Genomic DNA, 18585 nt, shown 5'->3' with positions numbered 1-18585 from the left:
CATCCTTTCTCTTCTTTAAGAAATAGGCTGTATTTCTGGCTACTTAACTTGTTTATACCGAGCCCCACCCCTCATGCTCTGGAGGGACTGCCCTTCTCAGTAAAGGTTGCCTCAGTCCCAGTGTGGCAAGCCCTTCCCTAAGAAGACTAGCAGATGCCCCTGCCCGTACCATGTCTCCTGACTAGAAAGTTCTGCAAGGCCTTAGTTCTGGTGGAGTCGGTGTCAGATCTCATTTCACAATCAGATCAGAGCACACCTAGTTAAAACTTGCCACATTCATCCAGGGATCAAATACTGCCTACAGCAGGCAAAGAAAGCCTCTCCAGATTACTGGCCTGAAGGACAGTGTAGCCAAAATGGAATAATAGATCACACACAGGCACACCAGAGACATTCACTGAAGTGCCATGCCATGGACACTACATACCTCTTTTTCATAAGGCTATTACTTTCAGGAGCAGGAGACCTAACTGTCTTTTCTAACAGAGAAAAAGGCAGAGACTTATACAAGATGCCAAGATGGAGGAATTATTCCAAATGAAAGAACAAGATAAGGCCATAGCCAGAGATCTAACATATATGTCATATATATATATATATATATATATATGATATATATGTTACACACACACACACATGCCTGATGGAGAATATAAAGCAACAATCATAAAGATACTCACTGGGCTTGACAAAAGAAAAGAAGACATTAGATAGACCCTTATTACAGTAATAAAATAGTTAACAAAAGAATGAATACAATAAACGAGATTGGAAATGAGCTTGATGTAATGAATAGCAAGCTGGAAGAAGTAGAAGAATGAGTTAGTGACCTAGAAGACAAAATAATAAAAAATAATGAAGCTGAACAAAAGAAAGATAGAAGAATTATGCAACATGAGAATAGACTTAGGGAACTCAGCGACTCCAACAAATGTAATAACATTTATATTATAGGAGTCCCAGAAGAAGAAGAAGAGAGAAAAGGGGCCAGAAAATTTATTTCAAGAAATAATAGCAGAAAATTTCCCTAATCTGAGGAAGGAAACAGACATCCAGATCCAGAGGGAACAGAAAACCGCCATCAAGATCAACAAAAGCATGCCCACACCAAGATATATTGTGATTAAATTTGCAAAATATAGTGATAAAGAAAAAAAAATCTTAAAAGCAGCAAGACAAAAAAAGTCCTTAACCCAAAAGGCTAGCTGGAGATTTGTCAACAGAAATGTGTCAGTCCAAAAGGGAGTGGTATGATACATTTACCGTGCTGAATGGGAAAAATACCCAGCCAGGAATATTCTATCTGGCAAGGCTATCATTCAGAATAGAAGTAGAGATAAAGAGTTTTGCAGACAAACAAAACTAAAGGAATTCATGACCACTAAATCAGCCATATAAGAAATATTAAAGGGAAATCTTTGAGTGCAAAGGAGAGACCAAAAGTGACAAAGACAAGAAAGGATCAGAGAAGATCTCCAGAAACAATGACAAAACAAGTAATAAAATGGCAATAAATACATATCTATCAATAGTTACTTTGAATATAAATGGATTAAACGCTCCAATCAAAGCCATAGGGTGTCAGAATGGATTTAAAAAAAAGTCCCAGGGGCGCCTGGGTGGCTCAGACGGTTAAGCATCTAACTTCGGCTCAAGTCATGATCTTGTGGTCTGTGTGTTTGAGCCCCGTGTCAGGCTCTGTGCTGGCAGCTCAGAGCCTGGAGCCTGCTTCTGATTCTGTGTCTCCCTTTTCTCTCTGTCCCTCCCCTGCTTGCTCTCTGTCTCTCTCTCTCTCAAATAAACATTAAAAAAAAGTCCCATCTATATATGACCTATAAGAGACTCATTTTAGCCCTAAAGACACCTGCAGATTGAAAGTTACAGGGTGAAGAAATATTTACCACACAAATGAATGTCAAAAGAAAGCCAGAGTAGCAATACCTGTATCAGACAAACTAGACTTTAAAACAAAGACTTTAGAAAGAGACAAAGAAAGACACTACATAATCATTAGGGGGACAATCCAACAAGAAGATATAACAATTGTAAATGTTCCATGCATCCAACGTGGAAGCATCCAAATATATAAAACAATAATAAAAAGAACTAATTTATAATAACCCAATAATAGTAGGGGACTTCAACACCCCATTGACATCAATGGACAGATATCTAAACAGAACATCAACAAGGAAACAATGGCTTTGAATGACACACTAGATCAGATGGGCTTAACAGATGCATTCAGAACATTCTTTCCTAAAACAGCAGAATACACATTTTTTTTTCAAGTGCACATGTAACATTATCCAGAATAGATTACATATTAGGTTACAAAACAGGCCTCAACAAATACAAAAATATTGAAATCATACCATGCATTTTTTCTGACCACACATTATGAAACTCCAAGTCAACCACAAGAAGAAATTTGGGAAGACCATATGGAGGTTAAAACAACATGAATGAATGAACAACATAAAGAATGAATGGGTTAATCAGGAAATCAAAAAAATAAAAAAACATGAAAACAAATGAAAATGAAAACACAATGGTCCAAAACCTTTGGGATGCAGCAAAATTGTTCCTAAGAGGGAAGTATATTGCAATACAGGTCTACTTCAAGAAGCAAGAAAAAAAATCCCAAAGAAATAGGCTGTGTTTGTAGTTTGAGCTTTCTCAGCCTGCTTCCTGCCTGTAGAAGATTGGGGGTCTATAGCCACTTTGCATTTTGCACTATTGTCTTTTTTCTTCCAACCTTGTAAAATTCCTTATAAAAACTTTGTGAGTATATTATTGAATTGACTTCTAATAAAGTACACTGGACAGAAGCCACATTCAGATGTACTTTTTAGAAAAACCCTTCTCTACTTTGGGTCACCTTTGGTACTGCTCTGTTTCCATTTTCTTAGATTCTTAGGAGCACTATTATTTTAGCCAAGAGGGTCTGTGACATATGGCCTTAAGATTCATAGAAGTCCTTTTCTTTAATTGAGAAATTCTGTGAGGTACCATCTTAAATCTTTCTGAGGTCTTTGCTCTCAGGCCATTTCTTGCTTTGAGAGCTTTTTGCTGTACGGAGAGATGGATGAAGAAGAGTTTTACTTTTAAATCCAGAAAATCTTGATTTATTTTCATTTTCTGCAAATTCCCTTTGAAAACAACAGTTTTAGCCTATCTCTTTCTTTCCATACCTTCTCACACATGGCTGAAAATCGTTACTTGGCACTTGTGATGATATTCAGCCCTCAAACTTTCTTAGCCAGAAACTCCTTATTTTACTAGGTATTTTCTTTATTGTCTCAAGCATTAGTATTGTTAAAATCTCTGCCATTACATTATATGTTTTCTTTTTTTCCAGCTTGCAATAACATTTTCCTCCTGTCTTTTAAGCCATCACCAAGTCCTTTCATGGCCCTGTCTCTATGTCTTGAGTTGTTTCAGCTTCTGACCCATCGCCCCTTCCCAAACCATTGCTACAAGTTTTGTTATGGCAATTTGTTATGGTAAGTTTATAGGGGTACAAAATTATTTACTACTCATGCCATTGAGAGGTTGAGTCTCATTCTTCTCCCTTCCAATCTTGGCTAATCTGGTGTCTTTTTTGACAAATGGTATGTGGTGGAAGTGATATCCCAGCACTTCTTTTTTTTTTTTTTTAATATAATTTATTGTCAAATTGGTTTCCATAGAACACTCAGTGCTCATCCCAATAAGTGCCCTTCTCAATTCCCATCACCCACTTTCCCCTCTCTCCACCTCCATCAACCCTCAGTTTGTTCTCAGTATTTAAGAGTCTCTTATGGTTTCCAGAACTTCTTAGGCAAAGTTATAAGCTTTACACCATACACCTGGCCCTGTTGAAACAATTGTCCAGAGCCTCTATGAAGTCTGACTGTTCCAAGACTTTAGTTCTGGAGAGGTCATGTGTAAGTGTTCGACACTTCCCCACCTGAGGCTAGCTCAGTGTGTTTATCATGAATTTGAAATCCAAATTATTTCTATAAATGAACTTATTGATTGACCCAACTGCCTTAAGATTGGGTCTTGTTTTCAATGTGATGGCCTAGTGTATTATGAATAAAATATAAATTTCCCAAAGGTTAGTTAATTTTTAAAGGATTACATGCAATTTTGATGACCCCCTCCAATCTAATCCCAAGTCTTACATGTTTTAAGAATCAGTGAGAATGGCCTCATGGAACTTTGAGTTTATTTATTTATTTTATTAAAAATTTTTTTTTTATTGCATGTAGAGATTAGGTACAGTAATGAATTGGACCCATCAGTCATAGGACAGATTTACAGATTACTGTTAGAAGGTAACCCTAAACTAACGTTGGGGTTCCTTGGCATTTCTACACCTACTGAGTGGAAAATGAATATGAAAAACCTCTAATGTAAGTGAATTACATGATCAGGATGGCTTTTCAAATCAGAAGCTTAACAAGGCAGTACTTGTGATGTATACACTGTGAGGTCCCTGTATTTTAAGCACTTAAGTTGTAATGTGTTTTATTGTATTCTCGTGCCAGAAAAGAGTCAGATCTGACATACTTGTCTTTTAATTACCTGAAATGGTGGTCTAAATAGTTTTTATCACACTTTCCATGTACCTTTTTCCTAAACATTACTAGTGGAGGGAATTATGAAGATGACAAGAATAAACCATAGTAGCATTTAGGTTTTCTGAGAGTTGGCACAAGAGACTCTTTGGTAGAGACTTTTTAAAAAATGGTTTGTTTGTTTGTTTATTTATTTATTTATTTGGAAGAGAGGGAGAGAGAGAGAGAAAGAGAGAGAGAGAGTGAGCGTGAGCAAGGGGGAGGCAGAGAGAGAGGGAGAGAGAGAGAATCCCAAGCAGGCTCTGCACTGTCGGCACAGAGCCTGACATGGAGTTCGACCTCACAAACCATGAGATCGTGACCTGAGTAGAAATCAAGACTCAGTTGCTTAACCAGCTGAGCCCCCCAGGCGCTCCTGGGAGAGACTTTTGAGGAAAAGATGTTGGAATTGGAATATTTGAAAAATTTGGAAGATTTTAGGTAGCTTGTTTGAGAAAAATCTTCTATTTTATAATGTATAATGATTTAATCATTTTTAGTCCAGAAAGGACCTAAAGTATCATTAGCCTCATAGTATTCAAAGTGCTCACTTGTCAGCAACTTGTTTCCTACCTACAGTGAAAAAGGAGATTGCACCAAAATGTAAATCAACACAGTGCTTCCTTTATGGAGAAAGACTAGTTATAAAATGCCTAGGGAATAGTCAATTTACATTTAATTATAAGCTCTTTTTCTGGTAGATTGTTTTTGGATTAACAACAGCCCATAGACCACATTTTGAGTAGTACTGATCTAGTCAGTTTCTGTATCTTCAGACAAAGAACTTGAAGCCCAGAAAAACAAATGAGATTGAAATTACATTTTATATCTATTTAGTTGCAGAGCTAATTTAGTAGAATTCGGGTAACATGAATACAACCGGGTTAAATGTCCTTTCAAGTATATATTGCATTTTATGGATATTGCTGCTTCCTGGAACTGATGTTTTAAAATTACTGAATTATAAAACATATACAAATATTTTTTTCAAATATTTTAATGTTTTGATAAAGCTTTTCTCAATGACATAGAAAGTTTGTATTATTTTGATTGAAAAAGATGTTATTTACTCAGATTGCCACTGTAGAAAATATTTCTGGCTATAAATATGTCCTGAAAGGTAAAAGGCAAAAATAAAATAACTGCTGTGATAGGAATATTGGATGATAAGTGATTTTTTTCTCCCAAATTGATTTTTAATGTTGCTATATCAACTTTTCAATACTTTTTGGCATCAAGAATTCCTTTCTTTCGTTTGTTCTTTCTCCTTTCCTTTCCTTTCCTTTCCTTCCTTTCTCCTTTATTGAGATATAATTTATACATAAAATAATTCATTTTAAGTGTAAAGTATGATGAGGTTTGGTAAATGTATGTGGTCAGGTAATCACCACTACAATTAAGTTTTATAACATTTCCATCATTTTAAAAATGTTTTCTCTTTCCCCTCTGCAGTTAATCTCCACCTTCTCCAGGCTACTGTTACTGTCACTATGATATTGCATTTTCTGGAATTTCATATAAATGGAACTTATTCAGGATTTTGTGTCTATCTTCTTTCACTTGGGATCATGTTTTTAATGTCCATTCATATTGTTGTATTTATATTTCTTTTTATTGCTGAGTAGTATTTTATTGTTTGAGTATAGAACTTCTTTTTTTTTTTTTTTTCTCTACCTGATGGACATTTGGGTTGTTTTCATTTTTCTTGGGAAAATACCTGGGGTTAGAAATTCTGGGGCATATATTAAGTATATGTTTGGTTTTATGAGAACTTGAAAAATTGTTTCTCAAAATGTCATACCATTTTACATTCTTGCTAGTAATATGTGAGTTCTTTCAAAAAAATTACTTTATTTAAAGTTATTCAGTTTAAAAGAATTAAAAGCATATTTATTCTTACATATGATATTCCTCATGATTTTAGGTCCTGGGTTTTATAATATCCTAAACAATACTATGATTGACAACATTAGCAATACCTACTTGAAGAAAAAAAAGAAAAGTGCATTTGGTTCTTCTGTTCCTCGGACTCTCTTGCTGGTTCAGAAAAAAGCTTTTACTTCTCCTGGTCCTGCCGATTATCAGGTAATTTGTGAATACCAAAATAATATTCTTTATATCTAATGCCAAGACTTAGGGTTTATAACAATTACATGTGACATATTTTCCCCATTATTTTAAGCCATACTATTATTATTGAAATCATTTTTATATGGTAACTTATGACATAAGAATAAACATTAATTTGGTTTGCAACTATGTTTGTAATTTCTTTTTTAAAAACGGATCATATTCTTTATTTATTTATGGATGTCATATGTATTTGTTTAAATATTTATCTTCATTTTAAAATTGCTCCACTATTTTCGGAGAGTAATTTAAATTTCCTTTACATGCTCTTTGTGGCTTTATGATTTTTGTGTACAAGTCTTACCCATCTTTGTTAGATTTCTTCCTTTGTATTTAGTGTTTCATGTTTTTAAATTCTATTGTAAATGGTACCTTTTAAATATTTTCATTGTTTAGCTTTCTGTTATATAGGTATAAAAAATATTATAATCTTTATTGAAGATTGCTTTACCAATGATCCATGTGGCTTGCTAAATTATGATTAATTCTACTAATTTATTATTAGTTTTGAAAAAAGTTTCCTCAAGCACATTATGCCACCTGTGAATGATAGTTTATATTTTTTCTCTAAGTGTTTCATCTTTTATATATATTTATTCCTTACTGGACATCTGTATCCCAAAACAAATCTCAAGGAAATTAATAGGAATTAAAAAATATTCAGTGTCCAAGAAAATAAAATTCACAGAGTGTGATATCCAATAAAAAAAATAGGTATGCAAGTAAGCAGGAAAACATAACCTAGAATCAGGGAAACAAACCAATAGTAAAAGACAAGAAATTACACAGATGGTAGAAATAGTAGACAAAGACATTAAACAGTTATTATAACTACATTTCATATTCAAAAGGTAGAAGAAAGATTGAGTAAATTGAGTAGAGAAATGGCACAAATAAAAAGACACAAATTGAAGTTCCAGAGATGGCAAGTATAATATTTTTAAAAAGTACACTATCATTAACAACAGATTAGGAGGTTTAGAAGAAAAGATTAGTGAACCTGAAGACGCTGATAGAAACTGTCTGAAATGAAACACAGTGAGAAAAGAGACAAAAGTAGTGAATAAAGTATAAGTAAACTATGAGACAATTTGAAGTGGCTTAATATATGTGTAATTAGAGTCCTTGAATGAAAGGAAGGAGTATGGGGTCATACAATAATATTTTAAGGAATGATGACTGAAAATTTCCAAACTTTGATCAGAGCTTTATAAAAACTGACATATCCATGAAGCTCAACAAACTTGCAGCAAAAGACATTAAGGAAACTATGCAAAGGCATATTATCACCAAATTGACTAGAATGGTTAAAAAAAATTCTTAAAAGCAGCCAGAGAAAAAGGATATATAGTATTGAGGGGCAAAGTTATCAATGGGAGCATATGTCTTGTGGGAAATGATGTAAGTCAGAAGACATAGTGCAACATTTTTAAGTATTAAAAGAAAACAGTTGTCAAACTATAATTCTATAGCAGATTAAAACATCTTTCAAAAATGAAAACACTTGGAATATGTGAAATATATGAAATATATATATGTGTGTGTGTGTGTGTGTGTGTGTGTGTGTATGTGTGTGTGTGTGTATACATATATATGTATCTATACACAAGCTGAAATAGTCATCCTTCAAAGACCTGTAGTATAAGAAATGTTAAAGTCTTCCAGGCAGAGGAAAATATTACCAGATGGAAGATGGAATCTGGGTCTATATAAAGTAATACAGAGTATCAAAGATGATAACTATGTGAATAAATATAAAAGGCTATTGTTGTATTTCTCATCTTACTGAAAGCAGACCATCTTACATGTTTTTGATTTACTGATAATTTACTTTCACATAAGGTAGAGGAAGCTATGGGAGGAACACATACTCTAGCTTAATTTTGACTAAATAAAGGAGAACTAATTGAATAGAAGGGAAGAATCATTTCACAAATAGTGATCATATTATTTTACAGTTTAGAATTGTCAAACAAGAGATTCTGGACATTGTTAGGTATGTACAAGGAATTTAGATTATCCCTGTTTCAAAATGATCATCAGGAAACAAGAAATGTTCTTAAGATCAGAGACTCTTAAGAGTAAAACTGGCCTGTAAGGATTGACAGGAAGAAAATCTCATGAGTAAAATTCTGACAATGCAGTTTTGATTCACATTAAAATTTTAAGAGTACATTTTAAAAGGACATTTTAATATATGTGTATATATTTATTATTTATTCTTTCTCATTCCTAAAGAATTTGAGAAAGTTTAAAAGAATGTACATATGGAAAAGTAAAAATAGCTAACATTTAGGGTAAAAGATATAGATAGAACAAATAGATATTTTACAGATAGAAAGTAAATAGAAGTTAAACATTGGGGAAGTTTGAACATAGTTGTCAAATCATAAAAGGACATGTACAGAACACTGGAAACATGGTGTCTGTCCTATAGTTGACACTCAGGAAATTATAATTGAATAAATGAATAAAAGAGGCATAGAACTGTAATTAAAGAAGCTTAAAGAGAAAGACAATTTATTGTAAAAAATAGTATGGAAAATTAAAATTAGTTTGTATAAGTTTAGTTTGGCCAAAAAGAGTAGCTAGAAAGATAAGAACTCTGCAGGGATAATATACAGATAGTAAAGCCACTGAACTGCTGAATTGGATTTGTCTTTCCTATCAGGAAAAGTATTTTTATTCCAGAAAGAGTGGAACACACATGGTTTATAGGAATGAATCCTAAGATATTTATGGTGGTAATGTAAGAATATCCTAGTGCTTTACAACACTTTTAAAAGATGAAGTGAAATTAAATTTGCATGTCATTTTTGCACAGGGTGCTAATCTTCTCTGTGATGTTCCAGTTTTAGTATATGTGCTGCCAAAGTTATCACTCTAGTGCCTTAAATTAGTTAAAAGCTTCAGATGTAGCTGAAATAGATCTCATTGTAATGAAAGAACAGCTGTAAATCATTACGGTAATCTCCAAGAGATGCTGAAGATTTGTAGGCATAAAAGAAAAATAAAAGTAAATGAAGGTTTTTCTTATTTAAACAAAAATTAAAATTTTACAAAGTGAGAAGTTCATGAATTATTACAAAATTTTATTTTATATATATTCTAGTGTAAAAAACGTATAACATTAAATTTACTATCTTAACCATGTTTAGCTGCTGATTTAAGTGTATTTTTAGTGCCGCATGAACATTAGTAGTTTTTAGAATATTTTTGTTGTATTTTATTTAAAATGTACTAGAAGTTCATTATTCTAAGTAACCTGACATTTAGATTTAAAAGAGTTATGAAAATTATTACTTGCAAGAAATTTTTAAAAAGCTCTCATTATAATCTTTATTCTCCACTGCATATGCTGAGACAGTATAGCATAGTGATTATGAGCCTGATCTCTGGTGTCAGAGTACTCAAGACTACTTGGGTATATTTTCTTCTGTCACTGACTTTGTGTAAGTTGTTTAAATTCTTAGTAAGATGGAGATCATAATAGTACACACCTTAAAGCATTATTATGAATACTAAATGAATAAATACTTGTAAAATACTTTAAATAGGTCCTGGCACATAGTAAGAACTTAATAACTTTTGTTACTGTTACTGATGATTAAAAACTACCTATAGGTATAACCCAAACTGTTTTAGTTTACATAAAATTTAATAAACTATAGTCAAGAGTGAAAAATACACCCTAAACCTGAGTTTTAAAAATCCAGTCGGATAAACTGTGTTTAACTGCACAATTAATTCACTTAATATGATTGCTGATAGATTTGTGTGTATAGAAACCAAACTGTTTCATATATTCTATTGGCTCACTTGTTTTAGGATTTTTTCTTACCTCACCTTTTTTGAATTAATCAAATATTTTGTATTATTCGATTTCATCTATTTCCATAACATTTTTAGTTATGTATTGTTTTATAGTGTTTTAGTGGTTGCCACCAAAATTACAATATGCATCTTTTACTTTTTGTAGTTTAATAAAAAGGATTATTTTTACCACTTTTCCAATAATGCTATCTTAGAACATTTTAGCTCCATTTTCCTACCTCCTATTTTTGTTTAATTATTGTCATACATTTTAAGTTTACATATATTTTAAATTCTTTGAATATTATTGTTCTGTACAGTTAATATTTATTAATATTTACCCAAATATTTACCCTCTCTGTTGTGTTTTGTTTCTTTCTACATTTCTGTTTTTCTATATCACAGTATTTTTCTTCTTCCTGAAAAACTCTCTCTTGCTTCTTTTGGTCAAGGTCTGTTGATGAATTATTGTATACTTTTGTCTGAACATGTCTTTATTTTGCCATTTTTAATTTTGGGGGGTTGGATTTTTAGGCTGGTAGTATTTTCTCCCAGCACTTTAAATATGTTATTCCATTGTTTTAGGTCTTTTGTAATTTCTGTTGAAAAGTACATTGTCAAACTTATTGTTTCCCCTTGAAAGCAATTGATCCCCCTCCCCCCTTTTATTGGCCTGTGTCTTTGATGTGTCAAAAGTGTGATTTTCTTTATATTTATTTGCCTGAAGTTTGCAGAGCCTCTGGGTTGATGTCTTTAATCACTTTTAAATAATTTTTGATTATTATATCTTTATATATTTCTTCTGTCACATTCTTTCCTATCTATATTTTTGGGGCTCTAATTAATATATATGTTACACCTATTCATTATGCCTCAAACATCTCTTATAATCCCTATGTTTTATTATCCATTTTTTCTCTTAGTGCTTCAGTTTAGATATGTTCTACAGACATATCTTTCAATTCATTAATCTTTCTTTAAAAAAACTGTGTTTCAAATGTTATTAAATTGACCTAAATTCTTAATTTCAGATCTTCTATTTTTCAGTTCTAGAGTGAATTCTATTTAAATCATTCTAAAGATTTCACTTTTAGGAGAAATTCTTCATGTTTTAACTATTATTTTCCATTTTTTTTCTGTTTTCTTGAACACATTAATTATAGCTATTTTAAAGTTGTGTGTACTAACTCCAACATCTGGATAATCTATTGTCTGTTGTTATTTTCTGTTATTTTTTTTGTCTTGAGTTTTGATCATGAATGTCGGTCTTTTGGCATGCTCATGAAGTGTTAATAAAATGCCAGATATTGTATACAATATAGAGACTTTAAATGGTGTTACCTTCTATTTGAGAGAGTTTATACTTTCCTTTGCAAGTTGGGGAGAAGTCAGAGGAGATCACCTTAAAGCAATAATGAATTTTAGTGATTATAGTTTTTTTAGGGCTTAGTTTATTTACCTCTGGTTTGTTCATTTCCTTAAGTGTAGTCTCTCTGGGGATTTCAGCTGTGAGCCTGATGTGTTCAAGACCCCTTGCTTTGTCAGATTCTGAATTGCAATCTTTAATGCATATGTTTTTTAGTATTTTGGTTCAGATTTTTAGCATCACCCCTATCCCTTATTCCCTGGCAAACATCTTCATGGAGAAAGAGATCATGTGTATGAAGCTTCTTAAATCTGCAATTTTGCCATTCTGGCTTCACAAGACCAAAATAAGCTTGTTTCTCAATGTTTTAACAGCATCCCTCTGCCAGATCTAAACTCAAATTCTCTGTTGCCTGTTGTGAGCAAATGCTACCAGGGAGAAAGCACCTACAAGGCAATAGCTCACTTTTCAGAGGTTCTACCCTCTTTAGACTCTTAGCCCCTCTTGTCTATGCTGACAACTCAAAGTTAGAAGTATCCATGACTCTATTAGGCCTTTAAAAATAGGATTTTCTTATATTTTATCTGGATTTAAATTATTTTTGTGAAAATATGGCCTTCTGCAAACTTAAAATTCCCTCTAAAGCCAAAGTCATCCAATGACTGATTCATTTTCTGAACTTCTACCCATAAACAGTAAAAGTTGCAAAATACTTTTGACCTTCTTTATGCTATAATTTCTAGCACTATATACATGATAATAATAAAATTATTATAAAAGTAAATTATTTTTTAACTTTAATAAATATAAAACCACAAAAAATAATAATGCTGGGTCTGATGTCCTAGATTTGAAGGATTTCACAATTTATGACTGATTTTTCTGTTTGAAAATGATAAAAATCTATTTTCTTTTGAATGACTAGGTAGGAATAATACTAGGAAAGGAATGGAGAAGCACCAGCTTCAGCATTTAGGGTAAAGAGGCACATAGTTTAAAAGATACGTCTTTTAAGGGATAGATTTTATGGTAGATTAATGTTCCTCATAAAGTGTACAAAGAGAGATCTATTCTAGTAGGTACCAAATTCTGAAGTATTAAACAAGTATATCAGATTCTGAAATAAAAACAGTAAAGTATATAAAAATGGGAAAATGAGAATATTCTCATCCCTTTGTATATACAAAGAATGTTACTATTGGTTAACAGTTTAAAATATTAAATGGATACAAATGGTTAAATTATATGATGAATCAGAAAGAGTATAATATCAAAAAGATTAATTAATTGCTAATTAAATTTTTAGGTTACCAGCTTTATATAACCTATTAATTTACATACTCAATGCATATTAGGAATTGTAGTATTTAAGAGAGTGTAGATGATTTTGCTTAGGAAATTTATTCATCCAGGATTTTCACATAATCAGTGTAAATAGTTATTGTTCATATATTTTATTTCATGTATTAATAATTAAGTACTAACAAATAATACTATATAATTGGCCAAATATCTTTATATATGTGTGTATGTGTATGTGATGTATGTGTATATATACATGTATATTACTTATATATATATATAATGAAACAACAAGAATTGATGTTTGAATTTGACATTATGGTATAGATAATAACTCACTTGTAATGTGTTTAAATAATGTATGTAGATCTATCTTGTTTTTCTAGAGGTCCATATAATCACCTCTTTTTTTTTTCCATTCAATGTCTCATTGACTTAAAGTCTTTTGCTTCTATATCCCATTTAAAATTTTTAATTTTTAATGAATATATATCTGTCTCTATTTAGTGACAGAGCAACATTGATGGGCTTCCTTGAAAATTTATTACTCATAGGGCCACTTGAATTGATAAATAGCATTGACACACTCTTTTTTATTTCTTTTTTCAACATGCTTTTTGGAATTCACAGGTTGGTGGAGTTTCTGATGAATTACCTAACTTGACTAACCGATATGCTGTTATTTTGTCAAGACCAGAAAAACCTACTAAACTGTCAGATATGGTAAGAAGACCCCTTTATAACAAAAGTTATTTGTAATCTGGGAATCATGGAGGGACTGTATAACATGAACAGCATATTAGGATCTGAGAGAGGTACATGGTAGGCTGTTGGTAACATCTTTGACTAGTATGATACTTCCTTTTTTTTTTTTTTTAAGAGAGCATGAATGGGGGAGAGAGGCAGAAGGAGAGAGAGAGACTCATAAACAGGGTTCATGCCCAGTGCTGTGGGGCACTGTCCTACTACCCTGGAATTGTGACCTGAGCTGAAATCAAGAGTCAGATGCTCAACTGACTGAGCCAACAAGGTGCCCCGATACTTCCATTTTTTAAAGTTCACCAAAAGTCTTGAAGCTAAGCAGAGTCCAGCATTGCTCTATGAGGGGTGATTATATGGAACTTCTCCTGTAGGATCAGAGAACATTTGTTTTTAGAATGTGTAGGAAAACATAATCATGTTGTATATGAAGGGGAAGGCCTACTTAAGGTTCAAAACAGTTTACTTATAAGTGTAAATTTTTTTCTTTTAAATTTGAGTCAATCTTGAAACCTAAGACTCTATAGTGATTTTTTAAATCCATGTGAATCTGTATTTTAAATTGTGTTTTATGATATTTTTCTAACTAAATTTCCATTTTTTATAAAAAGCTAGTATTGAATAAATTGAAATACATAAAGCAGATGACATTTAAACATGAATACTTGACTGTTTCATCCAGATTGATTTTACTAAAAGTACATTTTGAAATTTGCAGTTAAAAAGTTAGACTTCTATGTATAGATATTGCTAAAATAAATCTATATAGAAATTAGACTGTCATTATAAGATATTCTTAATAACAAATTATCGAAACAAGCTCATCAACCAGGTTTTAAAACTTGAGAAATAGTATTGCTTGCTGAAATAAAATTATAGTAGGTTCACAGTGCCAAGAGTTGATTAATTCGTTAAATTAATACGTTGTAAAGTCTAAAAAATCATACAAATTACACTAATTTGGTGAGAGGCATCAGGAATAGACTTATTTTTTTCTGAGACATTGGTTGACTGAATGTAGGAGATGGTGTCAAAATTGACATCAGGTTCTATGACGTTTTTGTACCAATAAGTTCAAAAGACAGTTTAAAATTATCTGTCAGTTTTCTTGACATGTAAGAGATTCTCATAATTGTTAAATAAATGTGTTGTTTTCATAGATCATTTCTTTATCTTGAGCAATTTTATGGTTGTGTTGTTTCTCAAGTGAATCATTGTACACATTGTAGGATCCACTGTGAGGTATGTCAGAAGTAATTTATTACTAGTTTAAAGCTTTCAAGCATAGGAATATTTAGTGGATTCATAGTTATTTCTATCATAATATCATAGTTACTAGGAAAAAAATTCAAATCTCTGAAGGTACCCCTAGGAATGCATATGTATGTGCTAAATTTGCTTGTAGTAAAAAAAAGATGGTGATGTGCCCTAAAGAAAGATGAGTTACTTACCAATTGCTGTTATCTAATTTACATTTTTCTCTTTTACCTTGGTCTCTCACTGGATCTTGAAACTTCTGTTTTTGTATTTTTATTTTTTGACATGACATACTTGCAATGGAAAGTATTGGGTGGGACTTTGTTTACCCAAGAAGCAGAATAGTTTAATCACATAGAATATTTTAGCTTTTGAAACTCTTCTGCAAATGAGATACTCTTCAAACCTGTGGGTGTATAATATATATGTAATGAGAATCCAAATTATTAATTTCATATCAAAATTGATCTTAAACTTATGAAATAATGGGATTAGTTTTATAATTTTCACTTCACATAAAAATATTACAGTGCTCACTTTGACAGCATAACAATTAAAATTGGAATGACACAGAGAAGATTAGCATGGCCCCCTGCACAAGACTGACATGCAAATATGTGAAGTGTTCCATATTTTATTTATTATTTATTTATTTAAGTTTATTTTTATTTATTTTTGAGAGAGAGAGAACACAAGTGGGAGAGGGGCAGATTGGGGGGGGGGGGGTGGGGCAGAAGACATAGAATCTGAAGCAGGCTCCAGGCTCTGAGCTGTCAGCACAGAGCCCAATGTGGGTCTCAAACCCACGGACTATGAGATCAGGACCTGAGCCAAAGTTGAACGCTTAACCGACTTAGCTACCCAGGCATCCCTGAAGCATTCCATATTTAAAAAAAAATTAGACAGTTTACCTCCTACATATTTAAAATTTATATATACGGATATACTGCAATCTTAAAGGACACATTGTTTGATTTTCAAAATTTTATATAAGTTTCACATAAAAATATTTAAAAACTCAGGCTTCTGCTTTCATATGAAAAGCATGAACATATATCTCTTTTCTTTTTACATGGTCGCAGTAAAATAAGTTATTTTTAACTACAACATAATATTGGTTTAATATAAAAAGACAGAGTGAATATATGATAAATGGAAGCTATAAACAAACCAAACATCTGTTTATTAGGCATTCCAAAAGTGGAATGCTAAGATAGTAGTTAGGAACATTTGATGGTAAAAAAACAAAACAAAACAAAACAAACAAACAAACAAAACAACAACAGAAGGTTTTCCTAAGCTGAATAAAGACACAAGTCTTCAATAAGAAGAAGTCAACAAAATACCAGGAAGGATGAATTTTAGAAGTCAAAAATCCCTTTCACATGGTTGCATTTTCAGAAGACTAGAAATAAAATACCTTGGAATCTTCCACAGAGAAAAGTAAGTGGGTCACCTACAGAGGGATGAGAAACATACTGATATCAAACACTATCCCAGTAGTATTAGCAATATTTCAGAGCTAGAAAATGATGGATTTCTGAGAGGAAATAATTTTGGATATAGAATTCTGACTTTATCCAATATAAATCCAATTAAATGAATCAAGAAAATAATTTTCTGACACACAAGAGCCTGGAAATTGTAGTACCTCTACATTTCCATGTATAAAGATGTTCCAGCAAAATATAAGGAGAGAAATGAGAGAAGAGTGATATAAACCTAGAGAAGAATAGAAACTAAGCAATACCTGGATGAAATAAAGTGAAAACAAATTAATAAAGAAGGCATTTTTAGCTCATTCATGGGTCATCTTCAAGAGTCAGGGATTTGGTGACAGAATTTTATTTGCTTCTTTTTGTGTTTGGCCATACTAGTTGGTTTGATAAGCAATAAATATGATATTCTAATTTCTGTTTTAATACGGATTGGTTTTAGATCAATCTATACAAATTGCAGAGATCTTAGTTATAATATAAAATGTAAATATTAGAAAACTTAATATCAATTAAATTTTAATATCAATAAAAATAAAAGACTGTAAATATTAGAAAACTTAATATCAATAATAATAAAAGAAAGAGGTAAAAGTTTGGGAGGCAGTAAAATATGCTAAATTTCTTATAGTGTGCAGAGTCAACAGATGTCAAAAGTTGACAAATTTCAGTATAAGTCCTTATATTAAGTTTGTAATGGTAAATAATAATAAAAAATCCCAACCTCTAAGAAACCCAATTACTGTTAAATTATTTCTGGGAATAGAACAGGGAGAGGTCAAGGAGGACAATTTTACTGTTTATTTTAGACTCATCTATGATTTGATTTTTATTATGCTGTGAATGTATTATTTTAAAATAATAATAAAAATAAAAATAGTACTCATGAGTTAATGGTGAGTATGTGTTTGGAATAGCATTATGATGTACTGGTTCCTGGACTGACCTATTCTCTGCAAACAAGCAAAATTCTAGATAAAATAGAAACAGAATTTTTTCATGAGTGCTTCCAAGAATTAGAAAGAAATGAGTACACAGGCTAAAGGCTAAATTTAGGAGGGACCCAGAGTGGCAGTGAAGTTCACTTTTACCCTGAGGACATTTGCCAAACAACTAGATGACTTTGAATTTTAATTGTTACAGCCTTAGAGGCCTCTAGGGAATGAAACAAAGCCTAAGACTCTCTCATAGTGGGTCCTCTCAAAGAAGAGTCATTAATACAGTTACAGCTCCAAAGGGCAAAAAACTATGCAGGAGTGAAATGCAGAGTGAAATCACCAGAGGATTTGTGAGAAGTTACCAGTGTTGGACTTTTTGGTTTTGAGTGTATGTTAGGGGAATCACCACTGAGAATCTGTTACATTTTATATTCATTTAATGACATGGATTGTTAAAAACAACAACAACAACAACAACAAAAGAAATCTGTCACAGATGTTAACTAAATTAATTTTATTAATAAAAATAAGTGCTAATGCTTCTTCTGTACTAGGCACCATTCCAAATGTATAGTAACTCATTTGAGTACTATAATTATGGTCATTTTGAAAAATGAGGAAACTGAGGCACAAGTTTAAAGTTTAAATGACAGAGTCAGAATTCAAACGGAGGCAGTTTAGTAATAGAGTTCAGTCTTTTTGCGCTACTCTTCTCCGGCTTAAAGAATTAGGCTTACGTGAAATAAATATGACAGTATAATAAATTACTTTTATGATTTAAAACAAAAGAGATGAGACTGTAAAGATCTCAGACATTATTATAAGGAATAGAAGTTTTTTTTTTTAATGTAATTTCTGTCTTCCAGAAGCTGATAGAGAATTCAGTATTATGAACGATATTGAAGTTAATAACTTTCCTC

General features: G+C 31.9%; 1 protein-coding gene, 1 non-coding gene and 1 pseudogene across 2 annotated transcripts in view; 2 read left to right on the top strand and 1 right to left on the bottom strand.

Moving 5' to 3' along the window:
• The window catches only part of STPG2 (sperm tail PG-rich repeat containing 2), a 594553-nt gene that overhangs the window by 142780 nt on the left and 433188 nt on the right, over positions 1-18585 (top strand). Inside the window, exons 9-10 of the mRNA XM_049630905.1 lie at positions 6529-6689; positions 13846-13938. Coding sequence (XP_049486862.1) covers positions 6529-6689; positions 13846-13938 — 254 coding nt within the window. The remainder of the gene's footprint in view (positions 1-6528; positions 6690-13845; positions 13939-18585) is intronic.
• Positions 9517-9616, bottom strand: LOC125924135 (uncharacterized; annotated as a pseudogene).
• LOC125924082 (U6 spliceosomal RNA) lies at positions 15761-15868 on the top strand. The gene has a single exon (XR_007458267.1). It is a non-coding gene; the product is annotated as a U6 spliceosomal RNA (small nuclear RNA).

Source organism: Panthera uncia, chromosome B1 (genome assembly GCF_023721935.1).
Source record: "Panthera uncia isolate 11264 chromosome B1, Puncia_PCG_1.0, whole genome shotgun sequence".
NCBI classification, from domain to species: Eukaryota; Metazoa; Chordata; class Mammalia; order Carnivora; family Felidae; genus Panthera; species Panthera uncia.
This window is presented reverse-complemented; position numbering and strand designations above follow the sequence as displayed.